General features: G+C 48.2%; 1 protein-coding gene across 5 annotated transcripts; it reads right to left on the bottom strand.

Annotated features, from left to right (window-relative positions):
* On the bottom strand, positions 1 to 27,176 carry LOC115650517 (cytosolic 5'-nucleotidase 1A-like). 5 transcript variants are annotated; one of them, XM_030560599.1, is made up of 7 exons: positions 27,107 to 27,176; positions 11,448 to 11,506; positions 9,491 to 9,658; positions 7,338 to 7,467; positions 6,490 to 6,612; positions 4,764 to 4,942; positions 1 to 2,173 (listed from the first exon to the last, which is right to left on the bottom strand). In XM_030560599.1, the coding sequence occupies exons 2-7, from the start codon at positions 11,490 to 11,492 to the stop codon at positions 1,871 to 1,873; spliced, it is 948 nt and encodes a 315-aa protein (XP_030416459.1). In that variant the 5' UTR covers positions 11,493 to 11,506; positions 27,107 to 27,176; the 3' UTR covers positions 1 to 1,870. The 5 variants fall into 5 exon arrangements, with proteins under 5 accessions (XP_030416459.1, XP_030416455.1, XP_030416454.1 ...); XM_030560595.1 differs by lacking the exon at positions 27,107 to 27,176 and adding an exon at positions 15,217 to 15,444; XM_030560594.1 differs by lacking the exon at positions 27,107 to 27,176 and adding an exon at positions 15,230 to 15,444.
* Positions 27,177 to 27,241: the final 65 nt, after the last annotated feature.

Below are 27,241 nucleotides of genomic sequence, written 5' to 3'. Positions count from 1 at the left end.
GACTCCTCATTGTTTTTGCTGATACAGACTAACACAGCTATCACTCTGAAACCTGTTTCAGTAAGGAGCAGCATGGTGGCCTCTGGTGGTGAATGTGTGCATAGACAAAAGGCCAAAATTCAGCCCTGAGAAAGAATCTGCGGGTTAGCAAATATAAATTAGGCTCCATCCTACTGCTTCCTGCCCAGTAAAAAAAACCCAAAATATCCAAAACTGCTCACGACAGGCCTCAGATACACCAGCGCCAGCAAGAACAATGCCCCATCTGCACCTATTACAGCCAGCAAGAACAAAGGCTAATGGACACTTATTCCAGAAGAAACAAGGGATGTGTAATGCAACATGCTTAGAATAAGGCACTCAGCTAAGCCCTCTCCTACCCCAATACTCTGCTGTTATTTTTGAGTCTTCCTGCCCCTTTTGGAATAGTTTGCTGAGATCCAAGCACTAAAATCAAAGCACTGCTGCTGGCAAGAGCACACAGGAATTGGAGTGCTAGATCATTACTGCAGCATCATACATGTAGGGCCAGATTCTCAGATACATTGGCATAGCTCCTCCAATCAAAGGAACTACCACAGATTTACACCAACTGAGAAACTGGCCCATAATTTATATCTATATATATGTAAATACACACACAGAGGATATAACCTTAGTATCCTATGTATATTATGTCTATATGAGGGCTTTGCATCATATTTGTGTGCAGCTATAACCAACCCAGACTTAGTTCTTAAAAAAATTATTACTGGAAAATAACATTGGACATGATTTGTCTTGGATCCTAAGTGTGAATGACCAGATATACTGTGGGGCTTGCCATTCTTACCCTGTTCTCAGCACAAACATACTCAAGATACTGTAAAAGCAGCTTTGCAGTGTTGTGCATTATAAATTGACAGTTACTTGATCTTCCTGTGCCATTTAGAGGAGAGAGCAGAAGAGAGGCTGCGTGGCTGGCAGGAAAAGAGAGCGGTTGACATTAAATTAACTACTAGATATTATAGACTGGATTCTGATTTCACTTACCCTGGTATAATTCCACTGATTTCTGTGGAGTTACTCCTGATTTACACCAGTAGGAAATCAGAATCAGGCCCAGCGTAAGACATACCTACAAACTAGAATCTATGAGAAGACAGAGCTCCTGGTTCCTGGCACTCAAATCTTAGGAGGCACTGAGCATCTGAAACTCCTGCTGAAGTCAGTGGAAGCTGCAAGTGCTCACTAGCTGCTCAGCATCCCTCAGGATTTGGCCCCATATATCTAAAACATTCACTAAAAAAAAATAGTTTCCTGTGAAAAAGCAGAAACCCCAACAAATGCAGCGTTTAGAGGGTTATTGGCATTTGAATAGCAGTACTGGCCCAAAGCTCCTAAAACAAACCCCATGTCTGAGTGCAGCCTGAGCTTATATTGCCTGCTTCTTACAACAGTTACATCCTGTCTTCAGCTCACATGGTCTCATCAGTAGAGCTGTGGTTTCAGTGCTTGTATGACACAAGTGGTGAAGCACATTATCCCTAGTGGCTGGAAGGGCTGCAGTCATTGAAGAGACGGCTAAGGCAGATCAAGAGATGGACTTAACTATTACGTTACATTTCAAGCATCCTTCCTTCCTGTGGATTTTTGGCTTTCTGTTGCCACATCCCCAAGATCAGATGGACCATGTCTTTGGAACTAAGAGAGAGACCCAAGAGCAATAGATCCAGCACCACATCAGCACATAGCATCTTCTCTCCCTCTCCCCTAAGCTTGCTTAGCACAGGTTTAGAAATCCTCCCTTATCCCTTCTGGCAGAAGCTTTGTCCTTGTGTTCTCCAATTGCCTGAACCTTGGAGGACCTTTGCCCCTTCATCCCTGCCCATCAGCAGTCACAGGGGACCAAGGCAGAGGGTATGCCAATATCTTGAGCCCCCTGGATGTTATGAAGGCCATCGTCAAAGAAGATGTGGGGTTGGATCTGGGAGAGGAGAGGACCCTTGGGAGCCCCATCCATGAAGAAGGCCTCGTCAATCGCCAGCCCCCATTCCCGGAGGGTCTTGATAGCACGGATGCCCATATTCCGGCCGCTGCGGGCAGTCAATAAGTAGGTGCGAATAGGGGAATTCTCCTGGCTGAACTTCTTGCGCATCTTCCCAAGATGCATGGCAAAGGCCTTCAATGGACCCTGGAAACCACACAGGGATTAGAGGTTGGGAGTACACGAGGAAGCGTGAATTTCACCTTTGCACAGAAATAGCCAGAAAAGAGAGATCAAGGAAGGTAACAGATTTTTTAGACAAAGGAAACCCAGTGGATCTAATTTACCTTGATTTCAGTAAGGCATTCGATACTGTTCCACGTGGGGAATTATTAGTTAAATTGGAAAAGATGGGGATCAATATGAAAATTGAAAGGTGGATAAGGAACTGGTTAAAGGGGAGACCACAATGGGTTGTACTGAAAGGTGAACTGTCAGGCTGGAAGGAGGTTACTAGTGGAGTTCCTCAGGGATCAGTTTCGGGACCAATCTTATTATTACTGACCTTGGCACAAAAAGTGGGAATGCGCTAATAAAGTTTGTGGATGACATAAAGCTGGGAGATATTACTAACACAGAGAAGGACCGGGATATCCTACAAGTAGATCTGGATGACCTTGTAAACTGGAGTAATAGTAATAAGATGAAATTTAATAGTGAAAAGTGCAAGGTCATGCATTTAGGTATTAATAACAAAAATTTTAGTTATAAATTGGGGACACATCAGTTGGAAGTAACAGAGAAGAAGGACCTCGGAATATTGATTGATCACAGGATGACTATGAGCTGCCAGTGTGATATAGCTGTTAAAAAAGCTAATGCAGTTTTAGGATGCATCAGGCGAGGTATTTCCAGTAAAGTAAGGCGGTGTTAGTACCATTATACAAAGCACTGGTGAGATCTCATCTGGAATACTGTGTGCAGTTCTGGTCTCCCATGTTTAAGAAGGATGAATTCAAACTCGAACAGGTTCAGAGATGGGCTACTAGGATGATCCGAGGAATGGAAAACCTGTCTTATGAAAGGAGACTCAAAGAGCTTGGCTTGTTTAGCCTAACCAAAAGAAGGTTAAGGGGGGATATGCTTGCTCTTTATAAATATATCAGAGGGATAAATATTAGGGAGGGAGAGGAATTATTTAAGTTTAGTACCAACGTGGACACAAGAACAAATGGATATAAACTAGACACTAGGAAGTTTAGACCTGAAATTAGACGAAGGTTTCTAACCATTAGAGGAGTGAAGTTCTGGAACAGCCTTCCAAGGGGAGTAATGGGGGCAAAAGACATATCTGGCTTTAAAGACTAAGCTTGATAAGTTTATGGAGGGGATGGTATGATGGGATAGCCTAATTTTGGCAAATTAATTTGGCAATTGATCTTTGATTATCAGCAGGTAAATAGGCCGAGTGGTCTGTGATGGGATGTTAGACGGGATAGGATCTGAGTTACTACAGAGAATTCTTTCCTGGGTGCTGGCAGGTGAGTCTTGCCCACATGCTCAGTGTTTAACTGATTGCCATATTTGGGGTCGGGATGGAATTTTCCTCCAGGGCAGATTGGCAGAGGCCCTGGAGGTTCTTTGCCTTCCTCTGCAGCATGGGGCACGGGTCATTTGCTGGAGGATTCTCTGCAGCTTGAGATCTTCAAATCACAATTTGAGGACTTCAATAACTCAGACATAGGTTAGGGGTTTGTTAAAGAGGAGGATGGGTGAGATTTTGCGGCCTGCGTTGTGCAGGAGGTCAGACTAGATGATCATAATGGTCCCTTCTGACCTTAAAGTCTATGAGTCTAAGATGAAGCGATTTCTTACAGAGGCCAGGAATGTAGATTCCTTACAGCTGCAGGTCTCACACTTTTCCAGTGCCTGAACCACAATTAATTAGAGGGATGGTCTCGTGGACACTTCCCCACTCATCAATCATAAAACATCCCTGTAACAATGACAGCCATTGCTTACATAGAAACGTGACTTTAGTAAAGTAGTTTATACTTTGAATAGCATAAACCCGTCTTAAACCTGATTAGCATGTACCCATCTTTTAATGCAGCTTTGCAGCCAGAAACAAAAGGGAGCCAACACTGTGCCACAAGTCAGCTCTCCTGCGGCAAGTGGTCGGCAGAGCACCAGTGGTCTGTGAACTGTGCCACAGCGTGACCTGTGTAGTAGCACAGTGGGTTAGTGCTCTAACCCTTCACTTTTGAAGACTTGATGCAAACCCCAAGTAGGTCAGAAATGGAAGTGAATGCTGTGGCCTTATCTCTGTCCCAAGTGAGCAGATGGACACATTCCAAAAGGCAGCACCAAAAAATAAGACCAGTTGATTGTGACAAAGGACAGTGAATTTGCTAATAAAGGTTTGCAGACTGGGAAGAGGGTTAGAAATAGAGCAAATATTCACAGGCGTCCCATCTGATCTCAGAGCACGGCTAGTGTCACAAACCTCATCCACAGGAGAAGAGACCAATGGCCTGTTACAGCATTCACTGAAACCAACAGGGGACTCTTCAATGCCTTCAGTGGGGTGTTGGATCAGGCCAAAGCAGTCACTGTATAGGCCAGAGGCCATCCATTAATGTTTGTGCCTATTCTGCTGCAAGAGGCTATTGGTTAAGCCCTAGCAGGAGGCCCCAATCACTGGTCACTGTGGATGAGTGTAACACAACCAGACTGAGCAGGCTGGAAGCAAGTGTAGGGACTGGGAAGCCCATTAAGGCAGGGCAAGCTAACATACCTCTCCCATAGGCACGGCTTCCATTGCCATCTCATACTCCAGAGCCCCCGACAGCCCCTTCTCTCGAAAAACCCGGTCTGTCTCATCTGAGAAGAGCACGGCATCCCCATCAAACACCACTCGCAGTTGGGTGCTGGGGGTCTGCACCTCCTGCTGGAAGATGAGAGCCGCTGACACTCCTGTGGGACAGAAAGAAGTGTCACTGTCTAGCTGAGAATGGGAACCAGAGAGATTGTGTCCACACTCCAGTGAGGGCCCCAGAGTACGAGTCCTGGCTGCCTGGTGATGCTGCTGAGTAGGGCACCCCCATGCAGCAGCCAGTGGAGCCACACAAAAACTTTGTGCTTGCATGCAATGGAGGACAGGTTGGGGAGCAGTCAGCATAGACATAGCTTCCTCCGGGAAATTTTTACAACCTCATCCAATGCCAACTGACATCCATGGAAAGACTGCCACTGACTTCAGTGGGTTTTGGATCAGGCCCTCGCAGCTTCGGGTTCCCCAAGTGAAAAGAGATGATAGATCTTCAAATAGGGCTCATCTGGCAGAGCTGTTCTGGGGGTGGGAAGGAGAGGCAATGCTCAGATGTCACTGTTTGGAGATACCTCCATAGGTGCTGTCGGAAGCGTAGTTTGCTACACCTATGCACCATGTACATCCAGCACTCTCCTGCCTGTGCTTACCCTACCCTGCCAAACCCAGACTCACTCACTTGGTACAGCTGGTGAAATTGGCTGGCACCTCCACTATATTCTTTTATGCACCTGGCCTAATGCTGGCCCTCTTCCTGCACTGGAGAAAAGGGGTTCTCTGCCCACTCTCACATACTGGGATTATAGCCAGGAAATAGGTTTTAACCCAGGGATGTTACTCAATCAGGCACCTTTAGGGTTTTACTTCCCTGCAAAGAGAAGTTCTCGTTTAGACGTAAGTTGCTTGTGAATTGTGTTGTTTGCCTGAATGAAAGAACTTCGACAGCTGGGCAAGGTCCCAGTCAAACCAACAATGTTCATGAAAAACAGACTCTGGGCCTGATCCCCCTTAAAGTCCTTGGAAAGACTCCTACACCCTGATAGAGGTTAAGCGCATGCTTATGTTCATCCCCATTCAGGAACGCACTTCAGCATATGCTTAATTTTAAGTCAATCACAGAAATCAAATTTCCAATTTATAATGATAGTGCTCTGCAGACCTGATTCTAACAGTGACTCATTCAAACCGGGAGCAGGAACAGCTTAAATCTACAATGCTGGATGCTCGTAACGACCAACTTGTGACCTAATTCATGAGCAACAATTATTCACACAAACTGTTTGATGGATACTTTAGAATAATGAATACATCTGAGAAAACCCATGGTCTATTTGTGGGTATCTGATAAACAGAAAGAGACTAAACTCTTCAGTAACAGATGAATTACGAATTACTTGCCCACTTGCACAGGAGACCGGCTAGTTCATTTGACATGCACCATCAAAGAGTTACAAGCTGGTTACGTGTGACTTCTAGACACTGCTGAACTATTAGGTTCTGAATTGTTTCCAGGCTGAGATGTAATGTGTCGAGATCCGCCCAGAACCACTTCTCTGAATCAAGTAATAAACCCCTCTGAAAAAGCAAGTCTTGACAGAACTTCATCTTGGGGCTTATGTGGGGAGGTGGTGCAGGGTCCAAGTGTAAGAATGAAATCCCAGGCTGGGTGAGGGAGGAGAGAGAGAAAGCACACCTCGCTGAAGTGCATTGCACACGTCCGTCCTGTCGGCCGAGAGGAAGAGCTTGACATTATGGGATTTCAAATACTGGGTGGAATCTTCATCGCTGACAAAGCAAAATCTGGAAATCTCCAAACCTTAACATCAGAAAAAGTAAATGAAATCAAATTAATACCTAGCTCTTACACAGCTCTTCTCATACGTGGATCTCAATGTGTTTTGCAGACGAGGTCAATATCATTATTCCCACTTGATGGGAAAGCCCAGGCACTGAGAGGGAAATGACTTGCCCAAAATCACCCAGCAAACCTGTGGCAGAGCTGAAAAGCTATCTTTAAGTTCTGTTTCCAGCCTGCCTTGCGCTCCAGCCCACACACTGACATAGCACTCCCTACATCTCCCGCCATGGCCGACACACTCTAATGCAATGTCCCTTTGTGCAACTGATGTCAAGACCCTGCCAGGACAACAGCTGCTCCAGATATCAGTGCAATACCCCCATCCTGCTGCCTTACACTTATGCAGGGACCCTCAGCACAGCCACCATTATCTTTCCTCCCCACATCAACACAATGTCCCTCACATTGTTAAATCTTCACTCCTTATCTCCCACATTCATGCAACATCCTTCTCAGGTTGCCAGCCATTTCCCACAACATCCCCATCACTTCATCCCCTTTTTGTGCTACCATCCCATAGGCTGGGTCCTTCCCCTTCCATACCACCTGTCCCCAGACTGTTGTGTATCCCCTCGGCCCTACCTCCTCATCTATTTCATAGCAGTCTCTGGAGGACTGAATGACAGTTTTCCCCCATTCACTGAATGTGGGCTGACTGCAAATGAGAGGTGGGATCTCCTTACCATGGCGCTTAGCACTATTGACGATGCGCATGCCACTCTCTGGGCTGTTGTTGGAGAGGATGATGACATCAAAGAGGCCTTTCTCCTCTGGGTTTCTCTCCAGGAGTTTCTCATTCACAAACTGCACGGCCTGGATGAAGCAGCCAGAGACAAAACTCTGTTTTACAACGGGCTGTTCTCTGAGTTGTATACTCACAAATGTACCCACAATCTACTACCACACAATTTCCAGCACTCCTCCCCTGCATCTAGGAGACAGAATCACTCTTGTTGGTATAGGGAAATGTAGAAGACAGTGGCCCTCTGCACCCAAGAGGGAACCACTCAAAGAAGAGCAGACAAAAGCATTGCCATGTACTTTCCCTCAGGAATTCTGTTGTGGGGGGGATGGCTTTAACTTGCCCTAGGGCATTACAGGAGTCCTGCAATGGATAGGCTAACAACAGCGTGTGTCCTGATTGTTCTAGCCATGTCCCCTTCATGCAGAGCCCCTGGATGCAGAGGGGAGATTGCTGCCTTTCCACCACCAACAGCCCTGACCCAGGGCTTAAGCCAGAAGAGGCCAAATTTAACAGTGGGCTATTGGTTGCCATAGTTACTCTCTCAGTAATTTGGTTTCGGTACTTTAAGCCTTTAGTTAAACCGAAGTACTCCACCCCTTCTGGGGTAATGAGAGTCCAACGTTGCTCCCACTCTCATTCCTTGGATCACAGCCCTCCCTTAAGGGTCTGGTACTCTCCTCTCCTCCCTCGGGTACAGCAGCAATGCCCCCTGCTCTGCTGCTCCCTCTGACTCAGTGGAGTTCGTGCCCTTTCTCTTCTGCAAGCTCCAACCTTCAGGCCTTCGACAGAGAAGCAGGTGTCAGCTCCAACCACCAACTCTAGCCCCGCATCACTTCCCCTTTCATGCTACTTCCTTCGCTCTGCAACAGGCACCCCCTCGTTGGAGTGATTCACCCCACCCTCAGGCTGTCTTCTCTTGGGACTCTTCCAAGGCCCATGACCGGAGAGATCTGGAGCTCTTGCCCTTTTCCTAGTGTCTCTCTCTTTCTCCTAATGGGGAGACAAACAGCAAGTCTTATTCTCTCCCCAGTATCTCTCACAGTGATGAAAAGGGACCTCCTGCTAGCCTTGCCCCTTTCCCAGCATGTATTGCTGTGTGGCTCCAGCTCCCCTCAGCCATGGGAATTACAGCTTCCCAGATCCCTTATTCTGGGTCACATCCTTTTCCGTCAACACACGTCTGGCCTGAATTTAGCCTATTTTGTCTATTATACATGCACTAAATATATATAATCCAACTTGCCTACCCACTTTCAGAGGTCACCAACCTCTGCTGGTGTCGTCTTTCCTCCAAATTGCTGCTGTGTCCTTGCTCAAGAAGTCACTTCATAGTGCTGATGTTGTTCTGTCTCTAACCTTCCCTCTTTCTAAGGGTAGGTTTCCAGGATGTTTGTGGTGAGGAAACTAGTGTCATTTGGAGTCTATAGTTTTTCTTGAATCCTTACAGTTTGTCTGCCATCCTGGGTATGGCAGGAAGGATGGTATTTATGCTTTAAACACTAAATAATTAAAAAAAATACCACAGTGACATGGTGCCATCCAAGTTGGCCACTGTCAGTTTTGGAATGGTGGCTGATGGTTTGTGTGTCTGCAATGTATCCCTCCACAAAACAGAACAACACACAACTCACGTGTATATTTCATTGTTCCAAATGAGGGCCAAAAGTCACACTCCTATGCATGTCTGAGGAAGGCACCTCACCTTGACTGCAGCAAAGACCTTATACTGATAAGGTCTTATACTGATACTGAGCTAAGGCTGGAAGCATTTTGACCTCACAAGAACTGAGATCTCACCTGGCTATGGACAAAGGCCCAGACCTTCAAAGATATTTAGGTGTCTAAAACTCTCACTGATTTTAATGGGAGGTGGGCACCTAAATACCTTTGAGAATCTGGGCCAAAACATCTCACCTGGATGAAAGTAGAGGCCATGCCTCACCATGAGTCAGGCATCGCTCTTTGCTTTCGTCAGGGAGAGATGCCCCAGCCAAAGAGCACAAGGCTTGAAGGAACTGAAGGTTGAACTTTGCTACGTACCAAGTTTCACGCACATCTTGATGAGAACGGGGGCCATTGCTGGCGTCTCACCTGAATGAAAGCGAAGGCTGTACCTTGCTCCAAGGGCTTATCCTCATTGACTTGCTGATACTTCACATACTCTTCCTTGCCCTTTGTCAGGAACAGCTGATGCTCCTCCTCCAAGTTGAAGATGGCCCTGGTTGTCACGGCGATGACCAGCGCCTCATTTGGGTCTTTCTGCGGTGGGCAATGGGAGATCCAAAAAAGAAGAAAGGGGTGGATTTTGGGTGGATTTAAAGAAAGAGGTGGCAATGATCAATCAGGAGAGAGTGCTGCAAATGAGCAGTGGGAGCTGCAGGTTCTAACATCATCTCTCTTCTCCCACACATTTCCTGGGGTCTTAAATACAACAACCTGGGTAAGCCTTGCAATTGCCCACAACTCCACCACAGGCAGCCAATCACTGGAGAGGTGGGGGCCGTTCAGTGCCAAGACTTGAGCAGACACAGTGATTGACCACTTCCGTCCAGCCGACCTTTAAAGCACCACCAGTGTCACAGTGGTGCTATGAACCTTCCCTCACCTGTGGGTGTTGTCTGCGAGCTAGGGGGTGGACACTGACAAGTGCACTTCCCCAGTCAGTGGAGTCCCCCATTCAGAAACTAGATGGTGTGTTAAAATCTTACACATTACAGCCGCTAGGACAAAGTTTGTTTCAGGTGGAAGTTCTGGATGAACGGAGCCGTACACTGGGGTCAGACCAGGCAGGAACAGATGTGGGATAGGACCCCTATTCTACCAATAGCTCACTTGTTACATATATTCGTTGACCAGGATGAATTAAGGCAGGGGTAGGCAACCTATGGCATGCGTGCCGAAGATGGCACATGAGCTGATTTTCAGCTGCACTCTCACTGCCTGGGTCCTGGCCACTAGTTCGGGAGGCTCTGCATTTTAATTTAGTTTTAAATGAAGCTTCTTAAACATTTTAAACCTTATTTACTTTACATACAACGATAGTTTAGTTATATATTATAGACTTATAGAAAGACACCTTCTAAAAAATGTATTAATTTAAGGTTTTGCGTGCCAGTAGAGTAAATAAATGAAGACTCGGCACACCAATTCTGAAAGGTTGCCAACCCCTGAATTAAGGCATGACACCTGAGATTCAAACCCCACCGTGGCAGCTGTGAGCTTTGGATAGCATGACATACACTTGATTGTTGCTGGCCCTGCACAACCCAGGGAAGAGAGGGACCTAAGGAGAGAGATGCACACTGGATCTATGATGTTCACTCTCAATCCCTCAGGTCACAAAAGATAGGGCAGGCAAAGGTTGGAGGTCACGGCCCTCCCAACTTGGCAGCATGCATTGCGTATACTGTTGTCTGTCTGCGACAGTTCTGGGCAGCTGCTCTGTAATTTTGGCTGATCTGGACACAGTATAGCCTCATTTCACTACTTGTGCAGAGCTGTAAATTCCATGAGGTGACATCATCCACGATTTCCTGCCAACACAGATTAGCTTCACTGCACATCAGCAGCCCCTCCTCCCTTCACAGGCATTTTTCACCCCAGTTTGTCTCCTCTCTTGCAAGAATAATAAAAAGTCAATAATGTTCTTCATGGATGCTACCACTTGTGAGTTTTCATTTTAGCCACTGCAAAGGCAGGTTTTTCCAAATGAACCCGTTTCACCCTCTCTTTATATAACCAGTGGTTCAATCCTGCGATGTTTCCCCACACAGTGCTCCTATAACTTCACTGGGACTGCAGGTGCTCCGTAGTTCTGAAAATCAATCTGCTTTTATTTAGGTGTCTGAAAATAGGGATTCTTTGGTTCCCCTGGCATGAACATTTTGGCTCCAAAATTGAAATCAGTAGATTTCAGGAGTTCCTAGCTCCCATTACTGCGCTCACATCCCTAGACCTTGTTTCTCTTTGTTGGTGGATTTTGGAATATCACACTGAAGATAAGTGCTTGAAATATGAAATATAAGTGGCCTAACAAATAACTTCTTACCTGTTTCACATTGGTGTTTATAACTGTGCTTTCAGCCTCTGCCATCTCCTATCTCCGACCTCAAACAACAGAAAATAAATTATTAAACTTTGACTACCATGTTAGATCAAATTCAGACTCAGCAGATGTTTTACTCTTTTCAAATTTTATTCAACAAGTGGCATGGCAGTAGAAGATGCATGGTGGGAGGGGTGGGCAGGATCATTCCTGCCCCTCTCCAGATTTGCTGCTTGGCTTGTACTGGGCATCTCACACGGACTGAGCATGCTCAGTCATGCTGTGGAAGCCACTGCCCTCACTCCGCCCTCCCCCACTATCAGCAGGCATTGATCGCCTACAAAAGAATAAATGTTTGATCTAACCATTTCAATCTAATCTGATCATTACAAAATTCATCTACATTGGCTCCTATTCAGCCAATGCCAGAGCTGATATTTATGAAGTCCAAGACTATAACAGGATGCAAAAAAGAACTAGATAAATTCATGGAGGATAGGTCCATCAATGGCTATTAGCCAGGATGGGCAAAGATGGTGTTCCTAGCCTCTGTTTGCCAGAAGCTGGGAATGAGCGACAGGGGATGGATCACTTGATGATTACCTGTTCTGTTAATTCCTTCTGGGGCAGCTGGCAATTGGTCACTGTCAGAAGACAGGATACTGGGCTAGATGGACCTTTGGTCTGACCCAGTATGGTCGTTCTAACGTTTTTGTAAGTATCAAAGCAGAGAGAGATTTTAAGAGGCTAATGTGGTGGTTTCGAGAATTTGGATAAAGTGTTCTTTCCATGCATACATAGCTAGTTACATGGTGTCTCTGGCCTGCAGAGGTTTAGATCATGGCATATTTTGGGGATTTCAGTTTAGTGGTCGATACAACCCAAGTGGTTTGTGGGTTGTTATATATGTTTGTTTGTGAATAAACCACAACTCCTCCATGTTTGAGCTCCACCCTAGCTGTGCAAATTCCCCTATAACTCCACCTGGTGAGTCACAGAAAATAACTTGCCAAGTATGAGGTACATTACGGTCTACAATCAATGGTGGTCAAGGGGAAAGTCTCTAGCTCAGTGGCTCTCAGACTACTGTACTCTTTTCAAGAGTCTGATTTGTCTTGTGTACCCAATGGCGCCGCAACATTTTGAATAGTGGGGATGCTGAAAGTCAGCCCTTTTACCCCTATCCAGCCCCCAGAGCTGAGACTGGGAGCTAAGCCCAGGGTGCAAGGTGGCAGCCGGGATTCCGGACGCAGGGTGGCAGCAGAGACCCAGGTGTGCGGGTGCACAGCCGGGACCCCAGGCACAGGGTGGCAGCCGGGACCCCAGGCACGGGGGTCCGACAGCCAAGACACCGGGCACGCAGGGCAGCAGCCTGGACCCTGGGCACGGGGCTGGCAGCCAGGAGCCCAGAGGGTGCTGTAGCACCCTTCGCACCCCTAGTTCCCACACCTATGTGTGTACTCCCAAGTTTCATCTCGCTTAAAAACTCACAAAATCAGACATAAAAACACAAAAGTGTCACAGCACACTACTACTGAAAAATTGCTGACTTTCTCATTTTGACCATAGAATTATAAAGTAAATCAATTGGAATATAAATATTGCACCTACATTTCAGTGTAGAGTATACAGAGCAGTATAAACAAATCATTGTCTATGAAATTTTAGTTTGCACTGACTCCGCTAGTGCAATTTATGTAGCCTGTTGTAAAAATAGGTAAATATCTAGATGATTTGATGTACCCCCTGGAAGACCTCTGAGTATCCCCAAGGGCAGGGCCGCCCAGAGGATTCAGTGGGCCTGGGGTCTTCGGCGGCAGGAAGCCCCTGCTTCAGCGGTATTTCAGCGGCAGGGGGTCTTTCCGCTCCGGGACCCACCGCCAAAGTGCCCTTAAGACCCGCGGTGGGGTTCCCTGCCACCGAATTACCGCTGAAGCGGGACTCGTCGCCAAAGTGCCGGGTCTTCGGCAGCAATTCGGTGGCGGGGGTCCCTCGGAAGGACCCCCTGCCACTTAATTGCCGCCGAAGACCCAGAGCAGAAGCAGCTCCAGGGGCCCCAGCCCAGCGAGAGTTTTCTGGGGTCCCCGGAGCAAGTGAGGGACCCCACTCCAGGGGCCCTGAAAAACTCTCATGGGCGCCCCTGCGGAGTCTGGGGCAAATTGCCCCACTTGCCCTGCCCTCGAGCGGCCCTGCCCAAGGGTACATGTACCTGTTGTTGAGAACCACTGCTCTAGCTTAACCAGAAAGGTACATTCTCTCAGGTACTGTGGATGCCGGAGGATGCACATAACCCATTGGGTTGGCACACATGGTGATCGTGAACTGTATGTATGAGCAGGGCCAGCTTTACGCCAATTCCACCGATTCCCCGGAATCGGGCCCCACGCTGAAGAGGGCCCCATGCCTAAGGAGGCCCTGCTCCGGGGGTCTTCAGCGGCATTTCGGTGGCAGGGGGTCTGATCCGGAGGTATTTAGTGGCATTTCAGCAGCAGGGGGGGGGGTCTTTCAGTGCCGCGGAAGACCTGGAGTGGGCCCCCCACCACCAAAATGCCACTGAAGCCCCGGACCGCCGCTGAGTATTCCAGTCAGGCCCCACAGGTCATAAAGCTGGCCCTTTGTATGAGTACCACTGTCCTCTAATAGATGGGATACAGCACACCAGCATGGGGGTATATCAAACAGCTCCAGCTCTTACAAGCTCTTGGAGAAGAAACCTCGGCTAAAGCCAAAGGTGGTGATTCCTATTCTCTATGCCTCATGCAAACAGCCACTGAAACCCAGTGTTTTATGTGCACACCATGGACTGGTACAAGGCACATAGGCAAGAGCTGCCTTTTTTGATGTTACAACAGCATGGGAGGCTGCTGAATGCTGGAGGGAGATGCCCGTTAGAAGTTGGACTTGTCCGTGCGCACACATGCATTTGCTGGGGAATTAAATCAATCCTCCCATTATAATGTAGACGGAATATTGTTATAAACATGTAGCAGCAAGAGAGGTTTCCCACCACAGGGCTTCACCCAAACAGGCAACTTGGGTCTAACCACATCGGCTGAAAAGGAAAGAGAGATGAACCAGAAGAAATAGATCCATGTTCCCCTTCCAGCAGCTGAACTGAAGCAACAATACGGCCCTTTAGGCCAAGTCTACATTTAAAAATTAGATTGACCCAGCTACATAGCTCGGGGTTGTGAAAAATATTGTGCCCTGTACGACATAGTTAGGTCGACCTACCCCTCATTGTAGCCACAGCTAGGTCAATGTAAAATCCTTTCCATCAATGTTGGAAGTGTCTATATCACCGTGACACAGCTGCAGCACCCTAGCTGTGTCACTGTAACGGCTGTAGTGTAGGCATACCCTTAGCATCTGTGATCTTTCTTTGTTTTCGCAAGTGATGCTGGGCTTTGCCTCTGCTCCCCTACCATCCTTGGTCTGATTGTTCTCCTGCATAAAACCAAGTTTGCTTAATTTCCATGTTCCTGTCCTACTACACACATACACAGGGGCACTGGAACAATTTTTATAGCAGAGGTGCTGAAAATCACTGAACAAAGCTGTAACACGCTTCCCTGTATATGATGGAAACCACTTCAAGCCGCAGCCCCAGAACCCCGAGGTCCAGCACTCCTGCACGCACATACACACACACAAACACAGAGACACACACACAGAGACAAGCTTGGAAACTAATTAATTCTTAATTGGGAAAAGCATCTTTCCTACAGACTGCCCTCAGGACAACATACAAGAGCTGTCTATAGACACATACAAGCCAAACTCACTGTGTGTGCTCCCTCCACTCTCCAGTGCAGGTTGTCGCAGCAGCATCCAATTTTTTAAAAAAGATACTACTTACTTCACCTTTTATATTTCCCATCCCCTGCCAGGAAGCAGAAAGGAATGTGGCAATGCCCATGCTCAGAGAAGCCTGGGATTCGTAGTCATCTCTGCAGCCTGCCATCCTCTCTGCGATGCAAAAAGGAAGGGTTAGACTTCATGTCCCAGGGTGCACAGCATGGCAGGCTGCCAGGTTGTGGGGAGAGGTTTTAGTCTTTAGGGTGGATCCCAGAACACTCCTCTGGTAATGACAGATTCTGGCTGCAGCCAGGCTACTAATGAAAAGACAGTGATAATCTCAGAATCAGAGTGCAACAGGGCTGCTCTGTTACTTTTCAGTGGTATGTTTGGTCATTCCTGCAATTCCTTCTGTTTTTAGATTCAGAGCTGTTTGTAACTCACTTTCAGCTCTTTCATTTCATGGCCCTTGATAATGGAACTGTCATAATTTAGACCAATAAATACATATATATTTAGATATAGATATATACCCAAGAATACAAGTCAGTGTATGTATGTATGTATATATATACACACACACACAGAGATGGTGAGTTTGTTGATTACTCAGGCATAGAGGCTAACACAGAATAGAACTAGGATGCCAAGAAAAATTGTCTGTTCATTATGTGAAGATTTTAACATTTCCCACAATTATATTTAACGTTTTAAGATGGGGATAAAAATACTCTTCCTACCTGCTACACTGCTGGAGGTTTAAACCTCCTGTCCAGCAAAGCATGTGTTGAAGCATCTTGAAGTCAATGGGTCTAGCCACATGCTTAAAGTTAAGCAGATGTTTGACTGCTTTGCTAGATCAAGGCCTAGGTGCCATAATTAGTGCTAAGTATCATTATTGAGTCTTTTTCTGTAAAGTGTACAAGAACTAGACTCCAGCTGATGCATTGTTCTGTTACTCTGAGATAGCTAATCTCTTCATCTGACCTGCTAAAAGAGTCTATTTGAGTTTTTAAAACATTTTCCTTTTGAAAAATAAAGTAAAAGCCTTTTATCCTGCCATATTATTGGTATGACATGCACATTCTCTGCTGCATAGAAGCAGACCAGCTCTGTGTCCCAGGACATTACAGATCAGACTCAGATGCCCTTAATAAAGCTGGCAGCTATGCGGAAATGCTTATGTCTTCATCAGAGGGTGGAGCAGATAAAACACTTGGGTGAGATTGCCTTCCGTTGGCTGTAGGCTTTTTAACCCTTTCATTTCAGGCTGTCTTCAGGCCATACACAGCTGTGTAAAGACATACTCTTGGGTTTCAGGCTCACATATCAATCTTGATTCTTTCATTGAATAGCCCTTTCTCAGTTTCAATTATTACTTGCATCTGTGTCTGTTTCAGGGGCCACATCCTTCACTGAAATCAGGATAACTCCAGGGCAACCAATGAAGCTGTGCCTATGTACATCAGCTGGGACTCTGGCTCTGCATGTCATGTGTGAACCACTTGAGCATAATAGCCACCGTTTTTGAGTTCATAGCTTCTTTCATTATTGTTTTTATGAATAGCTCCACACTTCACTGGAGGAGTCCTCAGGTTCTATCTTTAGCCCACCAAGCACCCTGAAAAGGGGTTGAGTTTATTCAGGGCCGGTGCAAGGAAGTTTCGCGCCCTAGGCGAAACTTCCACCTTGCCCCCCCCCCGGCCCTGCAGCAGCTCCCCGCCCCCACCCAGCCCTGAAGTGTGCCGCCCGTCCCTGTGGCAGCTCCCCACCCCCTGGCCTGAGGACCCCTGTGGTACCTCCCCACCCCAGCTCACCTCTGCTCCATGTCCTCTCCAAGCAGGACTGTGCAGTGGAATCCCTGGGCTGGCGGCTGCCACGGCGGCGCACTGACCCAGGGAACACCATGGGCTGCCGGCTGCCGCGGCGGTGCACCTACCCAGAGGAAGCCCTGGGCTGCCGGCAATGGCGCGCTGACCTGGGGGACCCCCTGGGCTGCGGGCTGCCGCAGCGGCACCCTGACCCGGGGAACCCCCTGGGCTGCCGGCTGCCATGGGCAGCTCAGACTCCTTCTCTGTCCCAGCAGCAGCGATTGCTCAACCATTTAAAAAAAAATTGGGGGGCGCTTTTTGGCGCCGCCAAATCTCGGCGCCCTAGGCAACCGCCTAGTTTGCCTAAATGGTTGCACTGGCCCTGGGTTTATTACAGGTTCCATGTCCAAATGCTGGGCATGTTCTATACTCCTGCCAGCTCTCACGTCACTGTGACATCACTCTTTGTTTGGCATGTTGAATCCTTTGCCATGTTATTTTTTGTAAGCTCTTGTGCACTTCCACAGGGTGGTTAATCATATGGTGAAGGAGCGAGGCTGTGATAGAGGAGATCTGAGTTTAACACTTGGCTCTGCTACAAGCTTCCTGTGTCACTTCAGGTGAGTCATTTGATCTTCCTCTACCTCAGTTCCCCATCTGCAAAATGGGGAGAGTGATAACATTTCCCTACCTCATGGGGGGTGGCAGGGGCGGCTCTAAACATTTCGCCGCCCCAAGCACGGCGGCAGGGGGCACTCTGCCGCTCACCGGTCCCGCGGTTCCGGTGGACCTCCCGCAGGCCGAAGACACCCTGCCTGCCGCCCTCCCGGGGACTGGCAGAGCGCCCCCCCCGGCATGCCGCCCCAAGCATGCACTTGGCATACTGGGACCTGGAGCCGCCTCTGGGGGGGGTGGGGGCAGGAGCATTCAATTGTTTGTGTTGTGCTCAGAGGTAGGTCTATAGTTAGAACCTTTACACAGTCACATGCTATGTTTGTCTATACGTCTGTTTGTTCTGGTTCTTGGTTTATGAATATTGCCTATTCACACATCATGTCCACCCCCTTAAGTAGCCTTTCATTGCTGCACCTTAAAGCTAGTTAACCGATACTGAGACAGTCTTCTAATATTCCAGATTCAAATCAGGGCTGCCCAGAGGCTTCAAGGGGCATGGGGCAAAGCAATTTCGGGAGCCCCTTCCATAAAAAAAAGTTGCAGTACTGTAGAATACTATATTCTCATGGGGGCCTCTGCGCAGCCTGGGGCAAATTGCCCCACTTGCCCCCCCACTCTGAGCAGCCCTGATTCAAATACTGTGGGCCTGATTCTCCTTTCCTGAATCCCTGTGTTTGGAGTAAAGAAGAGCAGGGGCAAAGAAGATTTTTAAGCTGCCTTAGTGCTTCTCATATTCTGGGACTGTGCAAGGGCCTGCCTGTTTCCCTGTATTAGTTAAGGAAGCCTTAGGGCTGCTCTAAGTTAGACTTTGTGTTGCCTCCCATAACCCTAAATTCAGCGCATTCTGGTCACACACCCACCCCACCCCACTCCTTGCACCAGGGACTGGGAGCAGGACCAGAGTTGAGTCCTTATGCAAGCCCCAGGAGAGGCCCTTAGCACAGGAGTATTCTCAGGGGGCCATTTCTGCAAATTTTTAAGACCCTTTTAAGCTGCCAGAGTGGCATAAAGGAGGTTTAGTGTTATGGAGAATCAGGCTCTGGTTCTTTATCTTTAAGTCTCCTCTGCTTTCTGCTCCCCATTTTGCTACTTAAGCAAAAATCTGTCTTTAATTGGTAAGATTTTTTGCCAGGGTACAATGACCTTTGCACTTATTTGTTACTTCTTCAGAACTTTCTTCCCCTTCATCATTCTTGGTATGCAATGCACTGTAAAGATGCAGTGCTAGTGCTACTGCACCATCAATAACTGCTCTTTTCTTTTTTTCCCCTTTGACTCACTCTGTGACCCTAGTATGCAGCTCAGGTTGCTTCTTTCTGAGCCTTTCCTCAGATCTCCTTAGCATTCTCCAGGAGTTTTAGGGCAAGTGGAAGATTTACATGTCACAGTCACATAGCACGTACTGCAGCTGTTTATTTTTGTGCCGGTCTCCTGTTGGAGTCAGCATCCCTTTCATCAGAGATTTTCAGTCAGGTCGGGTTTTCCAGCACTCCGTTTTTTCCAAATCTGGTCCCATGTAATATTTCTGTGATGAGACAGGTAGGTTTTAGGCTAATTTATTACAGCACCAGCAGTAGTGTGTTAATCTAGCCTGGCTGTATTCTCTGTCTCATGCTCTGAAGCTGGTTCAGGTCTCTCTGTGTGTGAGTGGGAAGTAGTGTGGCATTGCACAGCCTGTCCTGCAGCACATGTGGCAATTTTACACTTCCTTCTGAAGCTTACCTCTTTATAGCACAGGGGTCAGTAGGGAGAAAGGATAGCGCCCTGCTGCAGCACACCCTTTGGCGATAATGGAATTGTTTGGTGGGGAAGGGATAAGAGGAAGTTGTGTTAATACGAGGGTGTGTCATGCCCAGCCAGAGTTGAGATGTTAATGAAAACCTTGTTCCCAGGGCCGGAGCTTCCACTAGGCCACCCTAGTGGAGGCCTAGGGAGGCAGGATATGGCGGGGGGGCGGCATTTTGCCACCCTTAGTGGAAATTCAGCAGTGGGGGGTCCTTCTGCTCTGAGTCTTCGGTGGAAATTTGGCAGCGGGTCCTTCGCTTGCTCTGGGACTTGCCACCGAAATGCCCCGAAGATGCAGAGTGGAAGGACCCCTGCCAATGAATGCTCAGAGGAGGAGCGCTGATGCCTAGGGCGGCAAAAACCCTGGCGCTGCTCCTGCTTGTTCCCTGTAACAACATTAAATAGTTAAATGTGGCTTCTCTGTCAAGAGCTGAGTGAACAATTGATTTTTCAGTTTAGGGACTGGACTGAAAAATATGAAAAAAGAATTCAGTTTTGAACTGAAACTGATTTTTTTTTTCCTCACCAAAATGAAACAATCAATCAATCATTAAAGACTGAAAACCATCTGAAATGAAACATTGGAATGAAATGAGATTTGGTGTGTGTGTGGTGTTTTGTTTACATTTCAGGTGTTTTTCAAACTTTGTAAAAAAACTACCTAGCTAAAGTTTTTGAAATTAAATGTCATTTCAAAATGAAAACTTGAAATGTTACATTTTGAAATGTTTGAAACCAACTGGACTTTTTATGAAAAAAAAATTTTTTTTGGCAGTAGCTATTTACTGAATTTGACCTTAATTCGCAAATAGTTTTGATGCCCCCCAAAATGCATTTTGTGGAAAATTTATTTGCTGAAACTAATTCTTCCAGCTCTAGTTATCACTGGCTTACTCCTGTTGTAACAATCCCCATTCAAATCATTAAAACCTTTTATTAAGGAGACAGAAAAAGAGAGAAAAACAGTTAAACCATTTAAAATATTAAGTGTTAAAACAGGCTTTCATTGTAACAATATTCTTTGTTCCCATTCCCTTTATCTGTCTCTCTCACCAACAGAAGTTGGTCCAATAAAAGATATTACTTCACCCGCCTTGTCACTCTATATAGGGGAAAGTATTGTCTGACACTTTCCGATGGCATTAAAAATGGGATTCACTCTCCTTTGGGTGGGGGAGGAAGAGAAAAAGTTAGTTTAGATGGTCTCACACTGCATGTGTTATAATTGTTGCTGTTTGATCCTGTTTTCTTTCAGGAAAAACAAACACAAAAGAGAAGAAAAAATGTAGCTTGTGTCTCGGGTGCTAATGTTGCCTTGCAGCTTCCCAGTTGGGGCAACACAGACCCAGCACACTCTGATCAGTCACGCCTGGACCTGGCTAACTCATACCAGTGTTGGGCTGTTGAAGGTGATGTTTTTAGCTATCTATCCGGTCATTGGATCACAGCAGTGTCAGGGGAGGCAGGTTTGTATAATTTTTGGCGGTGTCCAGAATGGGTCCCAGTCCCACCCCGCCCCCACCTGCCTTGTAAGCCAATGTATGTTTTTTTAAAAATAATGTAAAAATGGACTGGAAAGAGTAGGTGTTTAACAGTTTCCCTATATTGCACAATGTGGGGGAGGGAGGAGGGGATGAGGGCTGTGGCTGGGGATGCTGGCTCTCGGGTGGGGTTGGGGATGAGGGATTTGGGGTATGGGAGGGGGCTCAGAGCCAGGGCAGAGGGTTGGCATGTGGGGGTGGGGTGAGGGCTGTGGGGTGGAGCTGGGGATGAGGGGTTCCTGGTGCAGGATGGGGCTCAGGGCTGTGGCAGAGGGTTGAGGTTTGGGTGAGTGAGGGCTCTGGCTGGGGGTGTGGGCTCTGTGGTGGGGCGCAGTTGGGGATGAGGAGTTTGGAGTGCAAGCAGTCTGCCCCGGGGCTAGGGCCAGAGAGGAGGACTCCACAGTCCCCCCAGCCCCCTCTCCCCCTGCAGCAGTGAGCTCCCGGGGAGGGGGCTCCCTCTTCCCCTGGCAGCACACTCACCTGGCACTGTCACTGTACATGCTCCTAGGGGCTGGGCCCCTCTCAGGTCCAAGAAGCCCCCTCGCCTCCCCTGTGGTGGGTGGGTGTCAGAGGGGGAGGGGGCTGCCATCACATGTGGCCTCCTCCCCTGCTGCAGCCTGCTGCCCTTCACCATAGCCTCACAGAGGATGGGGCTGCCCCTGCCCCAGCGTCGGGCAGGAGTGCTGGCTGCGGGTGGGGAGGTGTGGATCACATGGTCGGACACTCACCCAAGCCCCAGCAGCTGCTCAGGTGAGGTCCAAACTCCATCTCCCAGAAGTCCCCTTGGTGCCACCTCCTGGTGGGTGCAAGGGGAGGGGAGGGCTGCCCATCATATGGTTGCCTCATCCTCTCTGCAGGTGCAGCAGCTGCCTCAGCCTGCCACCGCTCTTGTGTTGTAGTGAAGGCAGCAGCAGCCAGTGGTGGCAGTGAGGGAACACAGTGTGGAATGGCAGGGCAGCCGCCTGCTTGAGGCAGGGACACTCCGGGGTCCGGAGAAGGCATGCGGGAGTGGCAGGCAGGGCTAGGGGAGAGACCTGGCTCCGAACATTAATGGAGCCAGGCCACTGGGCCCTGAATATTCCTGGAGCCCGGGCACCATGGGCCCATACAACTCGCTGACCCTAAGCAGTGTTGCAAAAGGTGGAGCTGTCTTGGATGGCTAAGCTACATTCTTATTAGACAGGAGACAAATGGAGAGAGACAGAAAAGAAGAGAAATAAAGTGGGAAGGAAAATGACACATGGGGGAAGGAGTGACAGCCAGGGCCGGTGCTACCATTTAGGTCAACTAGGAGGTTGCCTAGGGCGCTAACATTTGGGGGTGCCAAAAAGCGGCACACCCAATTTTTTTTTAAAGCTTTTCAGTGGCCACTGCGCTGGAAGTGAGAGGGAGTCTGAGCCATCGGCAGGCAGCCCAGGGGTTTGGGAGGCCTGCGGTGCGCTGACCCAGGGGAATCCCTGGGCTGCCTGCCAGAGGCTCAGACTCCCTCTCTCTCCCAGCGCAGTGGCCGCTCCATCCCATGCGATTCTTCTCATTGCTGGTGGGGGCGCCAGCGGCTGGGCAGAGCTCCGCAGGTCTGCTTAGTGCCTGTGGCACGAGCCTGGCGACGGGCGTGACAGCAGGGCTTCTGGAGCAGAGGTGAGCTGGGGTGGAGAGGTGCCGGATGGCTCCCTGGGGGCGGGGAGCTGCTGTGGGTGGAGGGGTGCCTCAGGGCGGGGGGAGCTGCCGCAGGGCTTGGGGGAGGGGGTCGCAAGGTGGCAGTTTCACCTAGGGCGCGAAATTTTCTTGCACCAGCCCTGGTGACAGCAGGAAGCCAAGTCTCACCAGAGAGGTTTTCTCTCTTTGCTCTTCTCCTCTCTCCCCTTTTGTTCAGGATTTAGCTGAAGATGGTGGAAGTGGTGATGTCATTGGGTTCCCTCTGTCTGGTCAGGATGTCTTTCAGGATCAGGATGATGATGGCTTAGCGGTGTCATGGTGGATCCCAGGAGACAGTGGAGTGGCAGGAGCTATGAGGGTGAAACTTGCTCCTTCGAGTCCAAGAGTTCAGTTATTCCTCAGTCAACAATGTCCAACAAGGGGAGGCAACCACCTCCCACTAAAATTAACCAATCAAACTCATTATGGCAATTTAACCACCAGCATTTATTTCCTCCCATTTCTCTAATCTTTCATGTTATTATTATGCTAACCTGTGACTTTCCCGGGAGCTTTGCCGACCCTTCATCACAGTTCTTGTCAACATCTGGTTTGTACCATTTGATTTGCCTCCAACTTTAATAACAATTTTATCCAACAAAATGATTAAGAGTGTTGTTAATTAGGCCTCTGCACAACACTCCTTCCCACAGCCAGCTATTCCTATAGGAGATGCAGGGGTATTCACCAGAGTCCCTGCAATGTGATTCACCAGAGTCCCAGCAATAAAGATGATATAAAATGGCTCTTCAGTATTGGAGGTAGAGACACAGAATCTACAATCAAATGGGCCAGCCCAGTAGATTAGAAGCCATTCAGTATTTTTTTAATTTAATAATTGGAGATATATGTATCTCCTAGAACTGGAAGGGACCTTGAAAGGTCATCAAGTCCTGCCCCCACTAGCAGGACCAAGTACTGATTTTTGCCCCAGAACCCTAAGTAGCCCCCTCAAGGATTGAACTCACAACTGGGGGTTTAATAGGCCAATGCTCAAACCACTGAGCTATCCCTCCCCCATAAGCTACCAAGAAAGCTACCAAGAAGGAGAGACAAAGCTCCTGAATAATTTTGTTCTGGGGCTGTAACATACTGGGTCCAGTGCCAGTAGCTGGTTAGAGGCTAATATTCCATCACCATTTTAACCCTTAGTAACTGCATCTTTAAGCCATTAGGTATCTCTGTGTGCTGTGCAATGTTCCAGAAAGGTGTGGTCCCTGGTAAAGCAAGGAGACAAAGCTGGAACCAAAGCTATGGGGAAGTCTGTTTATTTGTGTTGATAATTTGTAGTTTTCTTTAACAAATGCCTCCTGCCTCCAGACTCTGCTATTTTATATATCACAACACAGGCCACTACATCTTGCTATTTATTGACCCAATGTTTCTTTGTTTTTCCCCCCTCCTCTTTCAAAAAAGGCTGTAGTCATTCTGAATTTTTTTGTAGCAAATAACTAGAGACAAGTGTAAACCAAACCCACTCCCCTACTTGTCCCCCTTCCCACTTCTCCATTCCTTTACATTAAATCCTGGGGGAGTTAAAAAAACAGATCTGGCTCTGAATTTTGTGGTGTGAGCCTGTTTCTGGATATGACAAAGAACCAGCTTAAAAGCCTGACATGTTGTTCCCCTGGCCTTAACATTACATATCTAAACATGTGTTAAACACTGTACTGCCAGCATTCCTGCACAACTAAGATGCAGTCTTACATTTACCGTCTGTGAAACTGTTTTCCGCATCCCAGGTGATGACTTGCTATGCAATAACCCGACTGCAATGGTTATTACGGTCCAGAGTTAATAATTAAGCAGTCCTGTTTGCCATGGGCCGTTCTCTTAAATGCTGCACAGGAGAAGACTGCACTAGGCATGATATACAGAGCAAAGTTGACAGAAAGAAAACTCCCTCTCTCAAGATAAACCCAGGAGTCTGATGTAACACCAGTTCACTGGTTTTTGCGACATGCCCAGTGACTTGTGAACTTTGTCTGGATGGATTTATTCTGCTGGAAGGATGTAGCTCACTGGCCACAGTCTCGATAAATTAGGCAGGGAGAGAGAAAGAGGGAGTGTGTGAGTGAAAGGGGTAGATGGTAAGGGAAGGATGGGGATGATCTGATGTTCTGATTCTCACAGTATCACATCTGAGAAGTGGAATTTAAATGAAAAATAGATTGTGAGGACACTTTTCCCAGAAAATAATGTCTTGAGGAATAAGCTTCACACACAATAGCAAGTAATGATATAGGAGCAGTGACTGCAGAGACCCCCAGGTCCTGCAGCACCACCAGGAATCAAACTCAGCTCTGCTGCATCTCAGTTATTTAGAGCCTTTCTGCACAACCAAGTGGCCCCTGTGGGGAATTGGGTTATAAAACAATTCCAAGCGGAGTTTTATAGCAGGGTTTGACTTTGTCTATGTTAATGGGACCAAATCATAATGCAAGAATATTATATTTGATTACAGCTTTGGAGCCTGATTCTCCGCTGTGCTCCTAGGCAGGGGGAACACAGGTGCCTTCTTGCTCACTCAGATCCTGGGGGGCTCTGGGGACTGAAGTCTCAGAGCTATTTAACTAGCATTCCTGGAGAAGCTCCCAATGGCCAGCTTGCTATGCTGGCTTTCCACCTCCTGTGTATTCTGCTGTGCAAAGGGAATTGCCATCTGCCCTGTCAATGCACCTCTCCATCCCTTTAGTGCCAAATGGATGGAGCAGCTGCCAAGGATCTTGCATGTAGTTGTTCCAGGCAGGCTCCCAGTTAGGCCATGTCCACACTGCAAAATTAAGTCGACCTAACTTAGTACAGCTGCTGCAGTAATTACGTCATTTGTGCATTGCCATACTTTGATCCTTGTGTTGGTGGTACACATCCTCACCAGGAGTGCTTGTATCTATTCTACTGCCAGCGTGGGGCATTGTGGGATGGCTTCTGAAAGCCAGTAACAGTCCATGTAAGCAACCCAGTATCTACACTGCCACTGCGTCAACTTACCTACGTTGACCGTGACTCTATGCCTCTCGTGGAGGTGGAGTTAAGTCATGTAGCAGGGCATTTATGTCTGTGGGAGCAAAATTTTAGTGTAGACACTTCCATAGTTAGGTCGACACAAGCTGCCTTGCATTGACCTAACCCTGTAGTGTAGACCAGGCCTTAGAGTCACTCTTTGAAATGACGTAGAAGTGCTGGTAGTGCAGAGCTCATGATAACCTCAGTCCCAGCCTCTTCCAGCAACAGTCACTGTAGACCAGGAGTGGGCAAACTTTTTGGCCCGAGGGCCACATCTGGATATAGAAATTATATGGTGTGCCATGAATGTTCACAAAATTAGTGTTGGTGTGTGTGTGGGGGCACGGTGAGGGCTCTGGCTTGGGGTGTGGGCTCTGGGGTGGGGACAGAAATGTGTTCAGGGTGCAGGAGGGAGCTCCGGCTGGGATTGCGGACTCTGGGATGGGGTTGGGGATGAGGGGTTTGGGGTGAAGCAGGGCACTTCGGGCTTGGACTGAGAGGTTTGGAGGGTGGGAGGGGGATCAGGGCTGGGGCAGGGGCTTGAGGCAAGGGCAGGGGGGAGGGCTCTGGCTTGGCATGTGGACTCTGGGGTGGGGCTGAGGATGAAGGATTTGGGGTGCAGAAGGGTGATCAGGGCTGGGACCGAGGGGTTCGGAGGGTATGAGGAGGATCAGGGCTGGGGCAGGGGGTTAGAGTCTTTTGGGGGTGGCTCAGGGATGCAGGTTCCAGGTGACACTTACCTCAAGTGGCTTCTAGAAGCAGCGGTATGTCCCCCCCTCCAGCTCCTATGCAGAGCTTCATCCAGGCAGCCTTGTTGCACACTGCTCTGTCTGCAGGCGCCGCCTCTGCAGTTCCCAGGCAATGGGAGCTGTGGAGGCGGCACTAGGGGCAGGGGCAGCATGTGGAGTGGAGCCCCCTGACTGCACCAAGCATAGGAGCTATAGGGGAGATATGCCACTGCTTCCGAGATCCATGTGGAGCGGCCCCTGACCCTGCTCCCCGGCTGGAGCACTGGAGTGGGGCAAGCCTCAGACCCTGTTCCCCCATGGGAGCTCGAGGGATGGAATAAAATGGATGGTGGGCCAGATTCGGCCCATGGGCCATAGTTTGCCCACCCCTTCTGTAGACAGTGGTGTAGAAACGCTGGCTGTGGGGTAGCTACTAATGACTCCTGCCCCAAACTTCCCCAGTGAGGAAAAGCCTATAGCAAGTGGCTTTAACAGAAAGCGGAGGTGTCAGTTGTGCTGAGGAGGGTCAAAATAAGGAAGATCATTAATACCAAATTTAATTAAGCTGCCCACTTCAGAGGTTCCTGTCCCCCTGATGCAAACAAGCAGCAGAGTAACAATACCTGTTGCCTCCATTTTTTTCAGCCTGTTAGCTTGTCCCCAAGCAGAGACAGTCTCTTGATTTTGCTTCCTGGTCCCACTGGGAGTTCCCTCAGTGGCTTTTTTGTGTGCAGGTGAATAAGTTAATGCCTGAGGTG

Source organism: Gopherus evgoodei, chromosome 4, assembly GCF_007399415.2.
Source record: "Gopherus evgoodei ecotype Sinaloan lineage chromosome 4, rGopEvg1_v1.p, whole genome shotgun sequence".
NCBI lineage: Eukaryota > Metazoa > Chordata > Testudines > Testudinidae > Gopherus > Gopherus evgoodei.
This window is presented reverse-complemented; position numbering and strand designations above follow the sequence as displayed.

Coding starts and splice junctions, on each gene's coding strand:
- LOC115650517 (XM_030560599.1), bottom strand. CDS start 11,492: ATGGCAGAGGCTGAAAGCACAGTTATAAACACCAATGTGAAACAG. Junction 6,613..7,337: donor CAATAGTGCTAAGCGCCATG/GTAAGGAGATCC, acceptor TCTGATGTTAAG/GTTTGGAGATTTCCAGATTT. Junction 2,174..4,763: donor AAGCCGTGCCTATGGGAGAG/GTATGTTAGCTT, acceptor TGTGGTTTCCAG/GGTCCATTGAAGGCCTTTGC.